The sequence below is a fragment of the Polypterus senegalus genome, chromosome 2, assembly GCF_016835505.1.
Source record: "Polypterus senegalus isolate Bchr_013 chromosome 2, ASM1683550v1, whole genome shotgun sequence".
NCBI classification, from domain to species: Eukaryota; Metazoa; Chordata; class Cladistia; order Polypteriformes; family Polypteridae; genus Polypterus; species Polypterus senegalus.
The window spans coordinates 207585534-207607019 of NC_053155.1; the positions used below are offsets into that span (position 1 = coordinate 207585534).

General features: G+C 34.8%; 1 protein-coding gene across 1 annotated transcript in view; it reads left to right on the plus strand.

Moving 5' to 3' along the window:
- The window catches only part of sucla2 (succinate-CoA ligase ADP-forming subunit beta), a 53513-nt gene that overhangs the window by 5286 nt on the left and 26741 nt on the right, over nt 1–21486 (plus strand). Inside the window, exons 2-4 of the mRNA XM_039745242.1 lie at nt 12440–12626; nt 17741–17840; nt 19583–19745. Of these exons, the coding sequence (XP_039601176.1) occupies nt 12440–12626; nt 17741–17840; nt 19583–19745 (450 nt within the window). The remainder of the gene's footprint in view (nt 1–12439; nt 12627–17740; nt 17841–19582; nt 19746–21486) is intronic.

Here is a 21486-nt window from a genome sequence, read left to right on the forward strand (position 1 = left end):
TCTAAGATGGAGTCCCAACCCGATGGAAGATTCATACTTAACATGAAAAGTCCTTGGATATTTTAGAGGAGAAGAACATGCAAACTACTTGTGGCTAGCACCTAGGAATGTGATTCAAGTCTGGGTTAATTGATCCACTTTAACCACTGTGTTTTGAAAAACGTGTCATGACTGATATGTGCCACTAGCGTGAAACAAGGTGCAAATGTCTTGATCTTTTTTAATATGTTTTCTGTTCTTTAAGCATAGAGTATTAAAATGCATTTTCGAAGAATCTGATCTTGTTTTCATAATCCAAGATTTGAAGGCATCCTGTAAAACCTGACTTTCTTCAAATTTAGGTGACCTTGTTCACATTAAAGTGGTATTTAACTATTGTCTAAACTAAAACAACCTTAATGTTAATCTTTGTGGTTTGGCATATGTAAATAATTTCATATTGAAATATACTTTGACATTTAAGGATTACTTAAATGCTGCATGGTTGCAGGCTGTAGCAAGGGAATTTTCTATACAACAGTCATTTAAATAGCAATTCAAATGCAGAGCAAAAATACTTTTTTTTAGAATGAAACCTGTTCAGGAGCAGTGCAAAAATCTCTTAAACAAAAAGTTCACAATGTGTCTCCTTGCATATAATACAAAATACACAGTATGCCAAGTGTCTGAGAGCAGCAAAGCTGTCGGCATATGAAGTATTTGAAGTGTTATCCCCATTAACAAAAATGTAAATTTAATATATAAATGAAAAATATAGTAATTTTATTAACTAAAATAAAAATGACAAAATGTGTGAAAAGTAGAACTAAATGAAAACAAAACTAGTTTTAGTACTTATTTTAATTTTGATTTTCACCACACTGGTCTTTATTCATAACATAACGTGTGTGCAAGCGTGCAGTTGCTGGTATAATTGTTTAAGAATGAGAATTGATTTGTGCACATATGCAAGGACTCTGTGCTGGTTGTGTCTTAGTCTGTAGATTTTATTGGTCATTTCATCCATCAGTTAGCTTTTCTTTCTAGAACTGAGAGCAAATGCCAACGTCTAATCACTTATCAAGGCGTTAATCTGTGAATTTAAATGGACGCAATTGACCGTCAACCACAGATGTCCCTTTGTCAGTGAATGGCAGGTAACTTTCACTAAATGTGAATAGAAAGGCACTTAAATTAACAAATGCCAAGCATTACTTTGGAAAATACAGCTAGATAATTTGAAAATTAGAGACACTGAGCATATATTAAGATTAACATGCCATTTCCACACTTCATATTCAGTCAGTATCATGATTGGAAAAAATGTTATCTTTATATGTCAAAGAAAGTAGGAATTTACTTCACACATGTATTACTTGTTTGTTGGCGGTACCTTTGTATTGACAGATAGGCAGATGCGTAGGATGCTGTCAATGCTGTCAACTGAGCGATTGCTACACGTGTACATTTGGTTTTAATCAGGTGATTAGTATGGATGTTTGAGTGTGTCCGGTACTGTGTTGCAGTGCTTTATTGATAGCAAATGGATGGACTGCAGTAATTTTAATATATTTAGAATGCTGCAGTATTGCAAAGTTTTTAACAGCGGATTGTAATGTGTTGTACTTGGGAGTTCATCAGTACTTTTAATTCTGAAGTACGTCACCCTACTCTGAATTTATTTAATTTTAACAAAGGTAACGTACCAAATCTGTCTGCTCTATTGAAATAATCTCTAGTGCCGGATCTGTATGCAGTAGTCTTTCTTTGTCTAACATTGTCATGCTTAACGTATACATCATCGGTGGTAAAGCACTAGAACGTCCTGATTCATCGCTGACTGCAATTTTTGAAAAAAAGAAAACCTTGAGGAGTTTGCACCTCTAATGTAATATCAGCTTTAATGAGGCAACTAAGGCTGGGATAGTTGTATCTGAAATGAGCAAATGAATAGCCATTAAGTGGTCGATACCTTCCTGAGCTTGGCTGTAAACCTGATAACAAAATCTGGTCTTAATCCTGTTCATTGGTCCTTATCAAAGTGGGTTATTGTAACATTTATATCCCTACATGCAACTGTACAAAAATGATGTTGTTTGTTCATGGCTTTCCTTGTTTTTTTCATTCCTTTTCCTTAATGTAATTCAGAACTTTGATTTTAAAATATTTACTGATGTTTAATATTAGTTTGTAGCCTGTGTTATTAATGTAATCTTTGGTTTTATTTCTTTATATTCCTTTGAGTATTTGTGAAGCCCTTTGTTCATACTAAAGGTGCTACATAAATGAAATGTAGTATTATTTTTATTATAGTTACACAATTTCATGAGCTCAGGTTTATTTGCTAACATGGCGTCTGTATGGAGTTTGCACATTCTCTATCTATTGTTTCATAGATGGATATTCAAAGTGTGTCATTAAAGCACTCTCAGTTTCCAAAATCTATTTATTCTACATGTGCTGTTAAATAACATTTAGGCTCACAGGGAGCTTTCCAGGTTTTGCTTCTTGTTCATTAGGTGAATGATATTAAATGATGCTTGTAGAAATGCACTATATACAGTACAAAGAAAAACTTTAATCTCTATTTTTGATATTATTATTATTAAGAAAGTTCAAATAGTAAGTTCAACAGCATTTAAAAAAATAAGCAAAATAAGAATTGCCTAAAAATACTCTTAGTATTTTGAAATCGGGATGATTACATATAGATACATACTTTATTAATTCCAAGGTGAAATTCACATACTCCAGCAGCAGCATACTGATAAAAAACAACATTAAAGAGTGATAAAAATGTAGGTAAAACAGATAATAACTTGTATAATGTTAATGTTTACCCCCAGGGTGGAATTGAAGAGTCACATAGTGTTGGGGAGGAATGATCTCCGCAGTCTGTCAGTGGAGCAGGGCAGTGACAGCAGTCTGTCGCTGAAGCTGCTCCTTTGTCTGGAGATGATATCGTTTAGTGGATGCAGGGGGTTCTCCATGATTGACAGGAGCCTAGGCATCAGGAGATATAAAAAATAAAAGGATATGTGTGCAGTTATCTTACTACTCACAAAGGGAATCTCAAGAATAAAAATATTTTTCAAATTAAGTAAATATTTGCTTAACGTTGTTACAAGTTGAAGTAACAAATGACATCAAAGCAAACTTGTTTGAGTATTGCATTTTTTTTTTTTTACTAAACTGGCATCCTTGAATTGTCAAATGCAGTAAATATTTATGTTAAGTTGATGGGTACAACATGAATGATGTACAATTTGCCAACTATAAAGAAAACTGTGTTTGCAAAGCAGTGTCTATGTGGACATTTTTGGTACGACAAAAACTAAATGTTAATTGCTGAAAAATGAAAACTAAATAAACTAAAATTAGAAAATGGCACAAAACTAAATCTAAATTAAAACTAAATAATTCAAAAACTAAAACAAAAAAAAATATCTTAACTACAAAAACACTGGTCAGTACTAGTTAGACATGTGGAAAGGTGAACATACAAGGTGGTTTATTGTAATTGCTATGTGTGCATAGTACAGTACACATCAAATTGATGCTGGCTATGTACTTTGTATTCCAAGATACAGGTATGTGAAAACATTGCAGTGCACAACCAGCATACCCAGCCACATATGGAAAATTGAGAATAATCATTTGTTGTCTTTGTGATTTAATACATGCATCCGCATTTCAATATAACTGTACCTGAATCTTGTTTTTTTTTCTTTTCTTAAAGACACTTCATTCTTGGCCAAGTACCACCTTCCATCAGTCTTTCTATATTCACAAAAAAAACCCCACTTTTAATTTTTTTTTTTCCATTTGCAGACGTGGTTGGGTCTCTGCAAGTGTGGCACCACTGTGTTTTGTAAATGTAGCTCACTCATTGACAATGTACCACATTGCATGTTCTCCTTTCACCACATCAAAGTGATGCTGGTGGTTTACTTTGTATGCCAAGTGTGTGAAATCATGGCAGTGCAATATTAGGTGATTTTATGTAGTATACCTTTTTTTAGTTAACTGAAATGACAGCAGCACCAATAGTTTTCAGATTCACATGTGATCTTATTACATGTACTAAAAATATATGAGTGATATTTTTCTGTGATTATTGTGTAGTTGACTGGAGTGAGACAGCAATTCATATTTGGGTAACAACATATAATATGTGAGTACATGGACACATCATTGAGTAAAATGCACCGGTATTTTAATATAACTGTACTGGGATAATTTTTTAACTATCTAGGATGTGTGGGAAATAGAGGAATAGATTAAGTCATCTAATGCCAGACTGCTGACCTGGCCCTGAAAAGCACATTTGATTTCGTCACTGCATCATCAGGTGCTTTGTCCCATCAGCCTGCACACACATGTGCCTTCTGTCTCTTTTTTTACCTCACTTGCTGTGGGTCAGTGTCGGCCTGACTGCTACAATATCCTTGGGCTACATGAGCCACCCAAAGGTCAAGGTTCGTCAGAAGCTCTCCAGTGATAGTCATCTGCACCAGGGAGACACTCAGTAAATGCTTATTGTGTTGGATCTATAACCCCCTTTGCATTTGTACTGCTTCCTGAAGAATGTGTCCCTCTCAAGTCTGGACCCAGGGTTACTGGAATGAGCATGTATACACAGTGATCCCTCCTCGATCGCGGGGGTTGCGTTCTAGAACCCCATGCAAAAGGTGAAAATCCGCAAAGTAAAAACCCTTATAAACTCTCCCACACTCTTATAAAAATTTCCCACACAGTTACAGTATACAGCATAAACCCTTTATATTCTATTAGATATTTGGTAAGATTCGTTGAAACTATGTATGTAAACACACTGTTTATATACAGTAAAACCTAAATGTTATTTTAAAGATATTGGGCATCTCCGATATCACATATGTTACAGCCATTACAATAGACAGGCCACCAGCAATAAATACGTACAATGCAAGAAAAATTGTATACAGTAAAATGTGTGTACAGTTACACTAAACATACGTACAGGTGCCGGTCATAACATTAGAATATCATGATAAAGTTGATTTATTTCAGTAATTCCATTCTAAAAGTGAAACTTGTATATTAGATTCATTCATTACACACAGACTGATGTATTTCAAATGTTTATTTCTTTTAATTTTGATGATTATAACTGACAACTAATGAAAGTTCCAAATTCTGTATCTCGGAAAATTAGTATATAAATTAAGACCAATGCAAAAAAAGGATTTTTAAAAATGTTGGCCAACTGAACGGTATGAGCATGTACAGCACTCAATATTTAGTTGGGGCTCCTTTAGCCTGGATTACTGCAGCAATGCTGCGTGGCATGGAGTCGATCAGTCTGTGGCACTGCTCAGGTGTTATGAGAGCCCATGTTGCTCTGATAATGGCCTTCAGCTGTTCTGAATTATTGGGTCTTGTTTATTGCATCTTCCTCTTCTCAATACCCCATAGATTTTCTATGGGGTTAAGGTCAGGCGAGTTTGCTGGCCAATCAAGATCAGGGATACCATGGTCCTTAAACCAGGTACTGGTAGCTTTGGCACTGTATGCAGGTGCCAGGTCCTGTTGGAAAATGAAATCTGCATCTCCATAAAGTTCGTCAGCAGCAGGAAGCATGAAGTGCTCTAATACTTCCTGGTAGACGGCTGCGTTTACCTTGGACCTCAGAAAACATAATGGACCAACACCAGCAGATGACATGGCACCCCAAACCATCACTGACTGTGGAAACTTTACACTGGACCTCAAGCAACGTGGATTCTATGCCTCTCCTCTCGTCCTCCAGACTCTGGGACCTTGATTTCCAAAGGAAATGCAAAATTTATTTTCATCAGAGAACATAACTTTGGACCACTCTGCAGCAGTCCAGTCCTTTTTGTCTTTAGCCCAGGCGAGGCACTTCTGACGCTGTCTCTTGTTCAAGAGTGGCTTGACACAAGGAATGTGACATCTGAAACCCATGTCTTGCATTGTCTGTGCGTGGTAGTTCTTGAAGCACTGACTCCAGCTGCAGTCCACTCTTTGTGAATCTCCCCCACAGTTCTGAATGGGTTTTGTTTCACAATCCTCTCCAGGGTGCTTTTATCCCTATTGCTTGTACACTTTTTTCTACCACATCTTGTCCTTCCCTTCGCCTCTCTTTTAATGTGCTTAGACACAGAGCTCCGTGAACAGCCAGCCTCTTTAGCAATGACCTTTTGTGTCTTTCCCTCCTTGTGCAAGGTGTCAATGGTCATTTTTTGGACAACTGTCAAGTCAGCAGTCTTCCCCATGATTGTGTAGCCTACAGAACTAGACTGAGAGACCATTTAAAGGCTTTTGCAGGTGTTTTGAGTTAATTAGCTGATTAGAGTGTGGCACCAGGTGTCTTCAATATTGAACCTTTTCACAATATTCTAATTTTCCGAGATACTGAATTTGGGACTTTCATTAGTTGTCAGTTATAATCATCAAAATTAAAAGAAATAAACATTTGAAATGCATCAGTCTGTGTGTAATGAATGAATCTAATATACAAGTTTCACTTTTTGAATGGAATTACTGAAATAAATCAACTTTGTCATGATATTCTAATTTAATGACCAGCACCTGTATTTAAATATGCTTACATATAAAATCTGTGATAGAGTGAAGCCGCGAAAGTTGAAGCATATAAGATATAGCAAAGAATTACTCTCTGTGTGTGTGTATGTATGTATATGTGTGTGTGTGTGTGTGTGTATATATATATATATATATATATATATATATATATATATATATATATATGCACGGCACAGTGGTAGTGCTGCTGCTTCACAGTACGGAGACCTGGGTTTGCTTCCCGGGTCCTCCCTGCGTGGGGTTTGCATGTTCTCCCCGTGTCTGCGTGGGTTTCCTCTGGGCTCTCCGGTTTCCTCCCACAGTCCAAAGACATGAAGGTTAGGTGCATTGGCGATCCGAAATTGTCCCTAGTGTGTGCTTGGTGCGTGTGTGTGCCCTGTGGTGGGCTGGCGCCCTGTCCAGGGTTTGTTTCCTGCCTTGCGCCCTGTGTTGGCTGGGATTGGCTCAGCAGACCCCTGTGACCCTGTAGTTAGGATATAGCAGGTTGGATAATGGATGGATGTATATATATTTTCACTAAGAAAGATCAATGTTCATACTTTGTCTCATCACTTGTACCGCAATAAAAATGATCACAACAATTACTCTTTGTTGACAAATTTCTACCAGTGTACTGCACAGCACTGTCATACAGGCACTTGCATATTTTCACCCACAAATTTTTACATTGTCTAATGTGAAATACAGTCATGTGAAAACATTAGGACACCCTTTGAAAGCATGTGGTTTTTTGTAACATTTTTAATAAATGGTTATTTCATCTCCGTTTCAACAATACAGAGAGATTAAAGTAATCCAACTAAACAAAGAAAACTGAAGAAAAGTCTTTTCAAGATCTTCTGTAAATGTCATTCTACAAAAATGCCTATTCTAACTGAGGAAAAAGATAGGACACCCTTGCCCCTAATAGCGAGTGTTACCTCCTTTGGCTGAAATAACTGCAGTGAGACGGTTCTTGTAGCCATCTACCAGTCTTCAACATCGGTCTGAGGAAATTTTACCCCACTCCTCAATGCAGAACTTTTTCAGCTGTGAGATGTTTGAGGGTTTCTTGCACGCATACAGCCCTTTTCAAGTCACCCACAGCATCTCAATGGGATTCAAATCTGGACTTTGACTTGGCCATTCCAGGACTCTCCATTTCTTCTTTTTCAGCCAATCTTTGGTTGATTTACTAGTATGTTTTGGGTCATTGTCATGTTGCATGGTCCAGTTCCGCTTCAGCTTTAATTTTCTAACTGATGGTCTCACATGTTCTTCAAGCACCTTCTGATACACAGTAGAATTCATCGTGGATTCTATGATGGTGAGCTGACCAGGTCCTGCTGCAGCAAAGCAGCCCCAAACCATGACACTTCCACCTCCATGCTTCACAGTTGGTATGAGGTTCTTTTCTTGGAATGCTGTGTTTGGTTTACGCCAAACATGTCCTCTGCTGTTGTGTCCAAATAATTCAATTTTGGACTCATCTGTCCAAAGAACATTATTCCAGAAGTCCTGGTCTTTGTCAACTTTATCTCTGGCAAATGTCAGTCTGGCCTCGATGTTTCTCTTGGAAAGCAAAGGTTTCCTCCTTGCACACCTCCCATGCAAGTTAAACTTGTACAGTCTCTTTCTGATTGTAGAGGCATGTACTTCTACATCAACAGTAGCCAGAGCCTGCTGTAGTTCTCGAGATGACACTTTAGGGTTTTTGGAGACCTCTTTTAGCATCTTGCGGTCTGCTCTTGGGGTGAACTTGCTGGGGCGACCAGTCCTGGGCATGTTGGCAGTTGTTTTGAAAGCCCTCCACTTGTAGACTATCTTCCGGACAGTGGAATGGCTGATTTCAAAATCTTTTGAGATCTTTTTAAATCCCTTCCCAGACTCATAGGCTGCTACAATCTTTTTTCTGAAGTCCTCTGACAGCTCTTTTGTTCTCACCATGGTGCTCACTCTCACTTCAACAGTCAGGAGCACACCAAACTAAATGTCTGAGGTTTAAATAGGGCAAGCCTCATTCAACATGCAGAGTAACGATCTACTAATTATGTGCACCTGGTGTGATATACCTGTGTGAGATCTGAGCCAATTTAAGAGGGAATACATGTGAGGGTGTCCTATCTTTTCCTCAGTTAGAATAGGCATTTTTGTAGAATGACATTTACAGAAGATCTTGAAAAGACTTTTCTTCAGTTTTCTTTGTTTAGTTGGATTACTTTAATCTCTCTGTATTGTTGAAACGGAGATGAAATAACCATTTATTAAAAATGTTACAAAAAACCACATGCTTTCAAAGGGTGTCCTAATGTTTTCACATGACTGTAGGTGGATCTCCACTATTTGCTTAATGGACAGTCCAAGTCAGATGCAGAATCCAAAAAAAAGGTAAAACATAAGTAATTCACAATTTATATAAGAAATCTGAAATTAGATTCATTTTCTTATTAATTTTATTATGGAAAAGCTTAGTATATTGTTATGTCTTGCCAATATTAAATGATCTATTCACATTTAAGTTTAGTGTTTGGGTTGTTTTGGTTTTTGGAATATTACAGCCAAAACAGGGATGAATGTGAAACATGCATATTTCAAGCCTTATTATATCAGAAATTGGTTATTCTGGCATAATACAGGCTAGGACAGTTTTTCAATGTCTCATGAACTCTTTAAGACTGATCAATACTGAATTTTGAGTTCTCCATGCTAACAGTGTAATGTAGTCCGAAAGAAAGATAGGAAGCAGGACAGCTCAGTTAAATTCAGTCTTGGACATTGTAATGTTCACAAGCCCCTGCAGACACATTGTTTGCTCCTGCCCTAATTGGCAAATGTTTATCACCTTGTGAGCTGCAAAAGAAAAGAAGGCTGATGTCCTTAAAAATAAAAGTATACAAAGCCTCACACGTAATGTCTTTTCCCATGGTTAGTTAACATGAACTTCACAGTGTTTTAGAACTTAAATAGCTTACTTTTTTTTTTTTTAATTAGGTTAAAAGTTCAATCATTTATAGTGAAAACAGCACCTTAGTGGTCAATATGTGCCTCTTGGTACCTTACCTTTATGTATCCTCAGTAAATTTAAAAGTCAGATTTGTTTAATTTCAGAAATATTTTAAATTTCATATGGTTTTTATTTCATTTAATTTTTGACAGCCCTATTACACACTTAATGATTCTTCTCAATCAAAAGTTACATTTTAATAATTTTCCAAAATGTATATTATATATTGTTTCCACTCTGGGAAGACTGCTGAGGGATTTTATTGGAAAGGTGCTATATAAGCATTATCATCCTTATTATTTCAGCTTCCCTTGTACAGATTTAAGATTAATGAAGAAAGTCAAGGGTTTTTCTTAGTTATAATCAATGATGCTTTTATTGATTGTGATTTTCACCCCAAATCATTTGATTGGTGATTGATAAATTAGCTGATATCTATTTTTTTTCCAGAACCTGCTTTTCTTCACAGTATGGTAATTTAATTGAGCCCATTTACATGAAGGATTACAGTCCTTGTGAAATCAAACATGTCATTTTGCTGCCAAACTTCCTGAACCTTTTAGAATTAGAGTGATGACAGGAATATTTGCTTTTACATTAAAGAAAGTGGGGTAATAAAATGAGTAAAGAGAATCTGAGGAATCATCCTATGCATGGAGAAAAACTGCAGAGTGTAAAAAAAGAAAGGTGCATCTTTAATAAATTTACACTGGCTGTTACAGACTCAAATAAATGTATGTTTTTATTCTATAATAGTTATAATAATAGCCACTTACAACAGTTAATGCATGAAGGACCCAGGATCAAACCCACAACCTCTTGATTAGGAGACAGCAGTTCTTACCTCTGCACCAGCCAAGCAGACGTGTGTGTGTGTTGTACCCTATCCCAATTTCATTTAATTTGTTTAAAGTCTAGAAAAAAAAAACACACTTGTTTCGTTATATCTGTCTTTTTTGAAAATGTTTATTTGATATTTGGACTTCAGTCTTCACACATTATACACTTCATGTCAGCATTTTGCCAATTATTAGTAGAACATGAAAAAAGTTTCTGTTCTAGTTATGTTTTCAACATTTCTTGCCTCACATTTCCTGTCATCCTACATTTACACAGATCATTGTACACACGGAACACACACAAAATGTATGTATTCGAAACAGCTATATATTATTTACCCTATACAATTCAAGGCATCTCACATCCAGATAAATAGACTTGAGCTGGGAGAACTTTGTGTATGACTAAAGCTGCATTGGTGGGTGATGGGATAGAAGGCTGCCTACTGCTTATGCTGAACGACAAATTTGCAAAACAAAAGATGCTGCTGAGGAGGTACGAGGGAATTTAAGGTGGGCCGGCATTACAAGTTTTTTGTAGGCCTCAGGGATTCTAGTGTTAATTCATATATTTAATTTCACAAAATCTTGAGGCTTTGATTTTTTAAAAATGTCCCTACCTTTTTTTTAATTTGTCCCAAGCTTAAGGATTCTAGTTTAAAATCAAATTTGTCAGTTTTACATGAATCCTTTATTTCAGATCTTCTGTAATATAGCCTTTGTTTTGCCATTTCAAGATTTCTTACATGAGTGATCAGACGTTATTGCTTTTGCCAGCGTGTGTACAAAACCAGAATTTGAAATTACATGGCTGTCATTACCTTTGCTCAATAAATGTGAACTGTGAGACTGCATTGCATTCTTTAACATACAATTCAATTATAACCTGTGTTGTCACTTATAGGTTATACCAATGAATATTAGTTTGCCTTGAAAAAGCAAAGAAATGACACGCATTCAGTGTTTTCAGATTCATAGTTAGCGGTGCAGTATGCTGTTTTGCTTGACCTGCTAACTGTGGATGTGTGAGGTCCCCCAGCCCTGGACTGTGTATGGTGGTTAGAACATGGAGGGATGTGCTCATTACAATCGGAGAATGAACATAATGCCTCCATTTATTTATTGGTACTTTGTAGGACACTATGAAAAAATGATTAATCCTCTTTACAAATTCATGACTATACAAATTAAAGGAATGCACTTCATCAGATTGGTAACACTTTGCTCTCAAAGATTACACATTTGCTTCTGAACTGATAAATTGATAAATGGCAATGATGAGATAATGTGTGTGCCTTGCCTTTTTTTTTATTATAAATAACAAGTATGGTTCCTGCAGTCATACTACTGATACTGTAAAAAAACAAAAGTACCATTAGTTTTTGGAACTTTGACATTGACTTGGTACTAACAAATTGGTTCTTGTTACATCCCTAATGAAACTCATATGTATTCTATTCACCATGCCCCTACTCAGCATACAACTTGCTCTGAAATCTATGTAAAATAACAATACAGAATGTATTAGAGCGCTAATTATTTTAAAAATGTTTCATTTTAGAATAATGTTTCTTGTGGCAAAGTAATATATTCCGTGATTGTGAAGAAATAACTTTGACTTGAAAAATGCCAGACTTACCCTTTATATTTAGCCAGTTACAAAATGCAATACTGTTGTATTTTGTAATGCTATTAAATCACAATGCTTAATATTTAAAAATGGTAAATATGGTAATATAGTATTCTAACTAAATTATTGAAATAATATCCTATTATGTGATATTTGGCAATTAAAGATCCCAGGGTAGCAATGCTAACAATAGTGTTATAGTTACAGTCAGACACACAGACCTAACTCTCATTGACACAATGATTTGTAATCAGGTGGTCATGCTAATTTTTATGTCTGTTGCTTTTTAAGTCCATTTTCCCAGTGTTCCATTTTAGTGTAAATAACTGAAAAATATGTATTAAAAGTATATTCATTACATTATTATTTGCTTTCACTTTCATTGTATTCTTGTACTAGGTGCTTGGGGGACCATCTGTGTTATTTGCAAAGAATGGATATCAAAAGCACCAGAAGCAACAACATAGAAGCTTGTCACTTCATGAATACTTGAGCATTGGGCTGTTAAAAGAATGCGGTATTTCTGTACCAAAGGGAATGGTTGCTAACTCTCCAGAGGAAGCCTTTTCGGCAGCCAAGGAGTTGGGTAAGGAGGAAGGACTGAATTAAAAATATGTTTATTCTTCCAGGAAGCAACCTTGAAGCAAAACATTTACAAAGTGTTGGCCATTTTTGTTTAAAATAATAATCCACCATGCATCCTGACATATTTAAAATTTACTGTTATGGCTATTATCAATAGTAATTGTTTACATTTCTTAGTTTGATCTATATTTAGCATGTGGTTCACATTGTTGCAACTATTTATTGGATGTTGTCTGTGTTTTAGACAATAATGTAAAATATTTTTTTTGTTCAATAAAATAAAAATGCAGTAGTGTTGGTGCAGTTGCATTTCACTTTTTTTTAAAATACTGCTTCTAGAGTAGTCTTTAAGAAATCTGTTATGTTTAACACCTATAATCATTCACAAATGGTTTAATTATTATGCTACAGTTAAGCAACATTAATTTAAAATTAATGATCGTGTTTTCATAATGTTGGTGTTTTCTGCCCTTTGTCTTTTTTGCTTGCTCCTTTTATTTGGAAACTAAACAGTGTAGCAGAACATAACTCAAACAAATGAAAGTAGCTAATTAAGTACAACTATATGATTTAAACAAACAACTTGGCATATGAAGTCATTTTAATGCAAAATTCAATAACACTGTTTTGATCTGAACAATTTGTTCTGTATTATGCCATATATGCAAAGTAAGAAAACATTTCCAAGCAAAAAAGCAAAACTGTATAGTTGCTGCAAGTTTCTTCTCACCACATATGTTAGTCTGCTTGATGCTGTATTTTCAAGCAGTCCTTTTCAGTGAATGCTGGCTATGGAAAATATTTTTGCTTTGTGTTAGATGTGTGCGGGTAATATTTTTTTTCTCATTCTTACTCCCAACAAAATTCCATCCTGTTTCTGCCTGCTCTGCTCTCAAGGGCTTTTTCTCTGCACTCGTAAAATGTTCCATTCCTCCCCTGACTGCTTCCTACTTTTCCCCTTTAAAAGATGCTTGAATTGTAATGTATTCTTAAAATGGCACAGTCTACAAGGGATAGAAAACATCACACAGATTCAAGAAAGTCAGCATGTGCCTGTGTTTTTCCCTCTTTTTCACATTACAGTCAGTTGATCTATTGATATAGTGTTCAAAAAATAATTAGATCAATGAATTGATAAAGGGTGACCAGACATTTGCTTTGACCTGGAGATGTGCTGTTTTTGAGACTTCAAATAGAGATGTGGTAGATATTTGTAGAATCCCTAAATTTGTTCAAGATATTCTATTAATCATTGCTGACTGTTTAAACAAACAGCAGACCTACATATTTTGTCCAATCCATGTATGTTTTGAACCCAGCATTGGTATAACTTGTGTGGCATAGGGTGACAATGTGGACGGCTGAGCAGAGCCACCTTACTATTCAACATGAATTTAAAAATACAAACAGTGCCTAAGAAATGAAAGTGCACACATAAAGACATTTAGCCGAGAACGTGGAACAATAAGAAGGCCCTGGTTAGATGACTTAAATGGATAACTGTTAGTATAATGTTGTAAAGAATCTGAAATATATTGTGGTGTTTGACCTTGCAGAGCTGTATAGATGATTATTAAAATTTTAAAAAATTTTAAGATTTTAAATTCCACCAAAAACCAATAAAGAGACGATAAAAGCGGAATAATATTAGACCACTTACTGGAGCAGGTTAACAGTCTAGCAGCAGCATTTAGAATAGACTGAGATGTAGCAGTAATGTCCTGTTTAAACAGGTAAATAAAGAATTACAATAATCAAGGCAAGAGAAAATAAAAGTATGCACTAAACATCTGCATTCAGTACTGTTGTTCCTAGCTTTGATATAATCATCATATAATAAAAATAAGAATGAGATGAGGAACTAACATGAGCATCAAGATTTAACATTAGAATCCCTGTAGCCTACGAAAAAACTCGGGCCACCTCAAATTCCTTCGCCCCCCTCCATTAGCGTCTTTTGTTTTGCAAATGTGCCGATTAGCACAAGCAGGAAGCAGCCTGCTGTCCCATCCCCACCACAGCTCAACCTGGGCAAAAAGTTCTCCCAGCTGAAGTTTGTTTATCTGGGTGTGAGCCTATGTCGATCAAACACAGAAAGCTCTGCAGTCTACTTTGACTTTATGCCATAGAAAGATGAGTAAATAAATATAGGTAAACAACATTCGATCTGGCTTTTATATAAGTAACATATAAATGCTTTTTATATAAAGTCCATCACAAGACATAATCACAAACGGAACTTTGCACAATAACTTGGCAAGCTCTGTAAGCCTTGCTGTTTCATTGAAGGACATGCATGTGTCGGATTCACTGCTAGGATGATGCCTGACCTGTTGCCTGTTGTCAAATGATGTCATCTTTCTCCTCTATGCCTGGTGCAGCTGTTTTATTCTTATGTGTGAGTGGACTTTTCTTGCGGGGAGGGCTTCTGTTCTCTTTCTCCGATGTAGAACCCTCATCCTCATCTGAGTTCACGTCTGTTATAGCACATCTGTATTTGAAAGCAGCTGTGTCAGATCTGGGAGAGTGTGAACGTGACCACCCTCTTTTTACTTAATAGATATCTTGAAATGTTTAAATAGATTTGTAATTTATTTAATGTTTTCTGTAAATAATGGGTAATCATTAAATATTTCAAAAAAAGTCTAAAAGACAATTTGGTTTACTATATATTCTATTTGTACAGTCATACTGTAATACTGTCTTGTTCATTTATTCTTTAGGTTGAATTGTCTTTGTATTGTCTAAGTGCTGTTTTTTTCAGATTCATTAATAGAAAACAACTGCTTTCTTGTTATTTGACTTTTAATGTGTCCATTTAATGCATACTTATATTGTAAGTTTGTATATTATTTGAAGCTTTGTATATTATCACTTTTGTCCCCTTTCTAGACCAAATTACACTGTACTACTCTGCCACACAGTTTTTGAGGATCTTTTTAGAATGCATTAGTATTTTTCAATAAATACATTTTATTTAGAATCTGTGAACTGAAATGTGGAAAAACATTTTAAATTGATGATAACACTATGATTAAGTCTGACTTCACTAAAAACCTGTGTCACTGGAGTAAGATCTGGTGTTCTGCTGATAAGTGGTCGTGGAGTTATTATGAATCAGGTAATTTCTTTTAATCTTAAAATAGATAGGGGGTATTTTTTCAGATGGTTTATTGGTGATAAAAAAAGAACTGTATTAATTAGACAGTTGTTTAATCATTAGGCATGAACAAGTATGTGCAAATTCTCAGTGGCCTCTTCTCTGATCTTTTTATGTAGATAAGACTTTTAAAACATTTTTAAAAACAATGTAGATAAATAACTAGTCCGTGTGAAATATATGTCCAATACAATTTATATATTATTGTGTAACTAAATAGTGATAGTATTCATAACCGCATTACATACAGTATGTTTAAACATAGCTTTATCTGCCTTTGATTTACCCTCCAGTTCAGGTATTTGTTGGGAAGATTTTAAAGATTTTGTTTAAAATATTAATATTTTTGGCCCTTAGAAAGAAACATAACATGTTACTCCACTTTTGTCTTTGGGGATGTGGATGCGAAGTAGAATAGCCAGAGGTAAATGCACATAGACATATGTGGAAGGAAGTGCAAGTTCCACATTGACATGGGCTAAAAAACAAACATAAAATGGTGCATGACAAGTATGGGTTAAATTGAATATCAGCAAATCATATGTTCTATCTCAGCTTCAAAATCAACCAGGAGCTTCTTACAGGAAAAAAATTGTAGTGAAGTACTGACTGATAAGGTGCACAGATGTCTAAACATGTCCTATTTGCAGCTTTACTTTTTTTTTCCTCTGTATTTTAATTTCAGCACATAACATGTCTCTGTTCCTTTCAGTTATTGTGTGTACTGCTTCTCTTTATTTATTGGTCAAGAGTCCAGTCTTCATTCCAGAAGCACAGTTTTATGGGAATGCTTTCCACTTTATTCTGTACACTGATTTTTAAATGAAGTAACTGTTATTAATAATTTATCAAAAAAAATTCATGTTTCAAGCATACAACTTGATAATGGACATGTGGATTATCACACAAGTAATGTGAATTTTTCTTTTTTCCATGGAGATTTTCCACATCTCTTGCTTTTGTACAGCACTGGTCACCATTGGGTTGCATGAAAACGTTAGATTAACATTTTTGACTTTACTACAAACTACATGGTATAGTTAAAAAAATATATATATATATATTTTGGGGTGGAGAATTCCTTTAAGTTTTGAGAAGTAAACTGTGTTTACCATAACCTCAGCGCTAGTGCTATGTAGCTCCTAGGACAGTATATAAGGAACTTTTTACAAGATCTTGGGGTTGGGGACTGTTCTAAGAATATACCAATCTCATTTACAGATTCAGGTTATAGTTTGTATGTAAGACTACTGCTACTGCATTGGCTATTATACATTAATAGTATAAAAATAGAAGTCTTAGTTCAATATATTTTTATGGTTAGCTGGTCAAAACAGAACTTGCTTTTTAATATTATTGCTAGTCACAAAAATGCTTGTCATTAGTATACATGCCTTTTCACAGCAGATTTGCACTGTATGATGGAAGCAAACATCATGTATTTATTAAAAACATCCTATGTTAATTCTTTAGAATTTTAATGGAGTACCTTTTTTACATGAGCATTATTAAACTTCTTTTAGATTTTGCCTTCTGGTTTTCTCATGATGTTGCAGTATTAAAACTCATTTTTGACTTGTACATGTTTTTCGTATACACAACAGTTTTCATAGTAAAAATTTAATGCCAGCATAATTAGATTGACAGCAGTGTATGTTGCTGAAAACATTATCATAAAACTTCTTAACATTTAAATAAATAAATCAGAAAATGCATACCAATAGATTATAAAGGAAACATTTAGTTTTTAGACTGCAGTTTCTTGTTGAAAAATTCTATCACTGTGCTTACTACTTTTTGAATATGCTGGTATTGCTCAATGAATAATTTTATAAATAAACAATGAATGTAAAATCTGTTTTACAATGGATTGTAAAAGGTGTGTGCTATAGTTTACACCCTTTTTTTATTATATATAAATGTGTGAACCTGAGCATTTGACCTTTCATTTGTAGGTTCCAAAGATTTGGTGGTGAAGGCACAGGTCTTAGCTGGTGGCAGAGGAAAAGGCACATTTGAAGGTGGTTTTAAGGGAGGAGTGAAGATTGCTTATTCGTAAGTGCAGCAGCAACTGGCATCAATACTTTCCTAGATTAAGCTTATATGCAGTAATAGGTTTGTTTAGGACCCATTGAAATGTTTTGTGCTGTGGGACTATATGATTATATATTTAGGGTGTTGTGAATACTTGTTATTATTTTAATGTTATGTAAAATCAATTTAAATAGTGCTGACCTAAATCACATTAAACACTTGTATGCACTTTTGCTGTTTGAATAATAAAAAATCCTTCGTTTGGTATAATTATGGATTAACATAAAAAATACATAAAAATTCAAGTACAGTACATACTGTATATTGATAGAAAATACATTTATCCCTCATTATCCATGGGGGATTGGTTCCAGGATTCTACACAGATATCAAAGTCTGCGAATGCTCAAGTGCCTTATATAAAATGGCATAGTAGTTGCATACAACCAACACACATTCTCCTATATACTTTAAATAATTTCTAAATTACTTATAGCACTGGAAACATTAAAAGTTGCAGAATTTGTAGCTTCTTTCTGCTTTATTTTGTGAATGCTCAATTTGTTTTTACTGACCTAATGGCTTACTTTAGCAAGTGACACGCTACTTTTCAAAAGATATTTTTATTTTCACATAGACTGATAGTACTTTACACTCCTTTCAAAGGCACCTTTATACTTGGGAACTGCAGACGTGGTCTTGCACAGAGGATGTGCATCCTGGTCTGAATTTTAAGTTTGCAGTTTTTTTTAAAGACTGTAACAGTACACTCTAGCTATTCAAAAATTAAATACATTAATAATGCTAAAAAGTCATTGCCCTTTATTTTGCATACTGACACTGATGGAACATCTCTGATATTTGAGATTGGTCAGTCCAGAGGTTTTGGTGCCATATACATTCATTCTCTGCCTTCCATAGACGTTTTATCATGGAAGTTGAAAGAATGCCAGTACCTTCCAAGCACAGTGATTCCCTGGAAATGTAGACATTTATATTCTTTTAAGTAAAGGCAGCCCAAAGCCGTTCTGTTCACTTGTTGCAAGGAATGTTCTGAAATTAACAACTTTTAAAAAATAATGGAAAAGGAAAATGTGGCTATTAGCTAACCAAACAAGGTTGATAGACTGGTCTTTTCTCATTTCTAAAACGTATTACATTCTTAAGAAATTTGCCCTAAACCTAACTGGAGAACAGTAGACATGTGAAGTTGTTTAGTAGTGCGTTCTTGCACCCAACCAGACATTTCTGGCAGGCAACATTTAATTATAGTCACAGATCCAGGCTGTGGTCATTGATACTGAAAGATATCATGATTGCTTTGCTTTTATCGTCACTACAGTACACTGTTTACAGAGGAGATTTCTTTCTGCAGTTGTGAAGTCTGTGGAATGTTCATTTAAATGTTTATTGAATTTCATGAAATTAAATATAATGAGTAAAAACTTTTTCTGTGTTACCACTGAAATTTTACTGACATTTTTCATTAATGCTATTTGGTCAAGAATTTTTTAAATGGATAATGTGAGTTCTCAATGCAGCTTGTCTACTATTTCATTATGAAGGGTTACCTTCTCTGGTGGCAAAGTCCTACATGTGTGACAGTTTAAGGTCAGGGAACAGTAAGGTGCAATCCATTTAATTGAACTTTTTTAGTTATATTTCAAAGCGTGAAATCAGTTTAAAAAAAAAAAAGCTATTGTTAAAGAAATGTATTATTTTAATGAACATGCTAAATGATTAAACACGCATTTTTTTCTTAGTCCAGAGGAAGTAAAAGACATTTCTTCTAGAATGATTGGAAAGAAGCTTTTCACAAAGCAAACCGGAGAGAAGGGTAGAATATGCAATCAAGTGTTTATTTGCGAGCGCCGGTACCCAAGGAGAGAGTATTATTTTGCTATTACAATGGAACGGTCATTTCAAGTAAGTAAAGAAATAAAACAAGACGACTCCATCAATGTTAAAACTTATAAAATTTATAAAGGAATTTAAATTATTTAGTATAGTCATTAAAAATATATATATATTTTAAAACATAAGTATGCAAAGACTGTTCTGACTGTGCACTGTATTAGAAATTTTTCTTTACTTTGAATACCACAACTAGGTAATAAATGAAAACGTTTTGACAGAAGTATTTCTGTAAAATCTGTATAAATTTTAACACTTAAGCATTGTTGAATCTAGGTGGTAGAAAAATAAAAGAAAATTCTGTTATTCTAAAAAAAAAAAACATTTTTCTAATGTGGTAATTGACAATATGTGTATTTGTTTAATCCCATTCCTGAGTTATTAGATTGTAAAGTGGTTAGCAGATAAAACCAGAATCTCCAGGCAATCGGTGAATATAATGTCCAAGATTAGTTTTGCCCATTCCATATAATGTCGTATTTAAACTTTTCACTTAGTTTTAGCAGTGTTGTGAAGTTTCCCTCATACTGTGTGTTGACCCTGTTTTTGTGTAATTGTGGTTAATTGCCGCTACCTCATAATGATGGTGAGGGACACTTTACATCTTCTTGTCTGCAGTGGAAGAGGAGTAGCACTAACCACTTTGTCCAGCAAACTGATGGATTTGTGAATTTCTTTTCACTGTCTACTTGTATATTTTTCACAAATGGAAAGGCTAAGAGATTTGCACATATTTACAAATGCAAATGTTGGTTATCATTTGTGTAAAAACTCTATTAGAACAGAAACCATTGTCACATTTTTGTTTTGTCCTGAGTTGCATAGCAACCTGTTTGTTTATAGCAGTTTTTGTGATATGCAGTTACAAAGATGAGCACATCCTAAGAAAATGTTTTTCTATGTAAGCAACAAGAGTAAAAAGAGTTTATTGTATTTGCATTCAGATTCTAGTTACTTGTACACTTTCACTTGCCAACTTCCCTCTCATTTTTATTGTAAAAAAAATTCTGTTTACTGTGCCATACCATATTAAGCCAGCCTAATTCTGAGCAGGGTCACAGGTACCTGGAGCCTATCCGAGCAAGCATAGCACGAAAGACAGGAACAGTCCCTGGAAAGGGTGCTAGTCTCTCGCAGGGTGAACACACACATGCACACTGGAAGAATAAATAAGATGAGATTTTCTATACATATTTACTGTATGGAGTTTAAAATAAGCAAAGAGCCTTGTGAGCCAAAATATAATAGCCAGTATGTCATTGGGACAAAATATACTTTAGCTTTCTTTTTATGGTATAGGGATTGTTCTAACAAAGCATGATTATTGTACAAAACTGAGCTATTGGTGCTGTTCACTTTTTTAACACTTTAACATGACCAGCCTTTAGATTATATTTTGTGTTTATTATTTTAAATGAAAAGACATGCATTCAAATTGTAATTTTGTAAGATAGTGGCTTTATGACTGTTGCAGAAATCTGTTCTCTGACATGAAGATACTAATAGGCAGGTGATGATTTATCTGATTTTTGCAATCCATGCTAGTAAATTTTCAGCCATAGTTGCATTTTCTGAAAAACATGCAATAGGACAGGTGAAAGCAATTAAAATATTCTTGAATAGTGTTAATCTGCAAATTTCACCGAAGAGTTATTCACAATGAATTTGCAGCATTTGCCTTTCTTTGTCAGATTATTTACTGATAATTTGGCTGGTTTAGGAGAATTTGTTTTTTGATACCAGCGCCCCATAT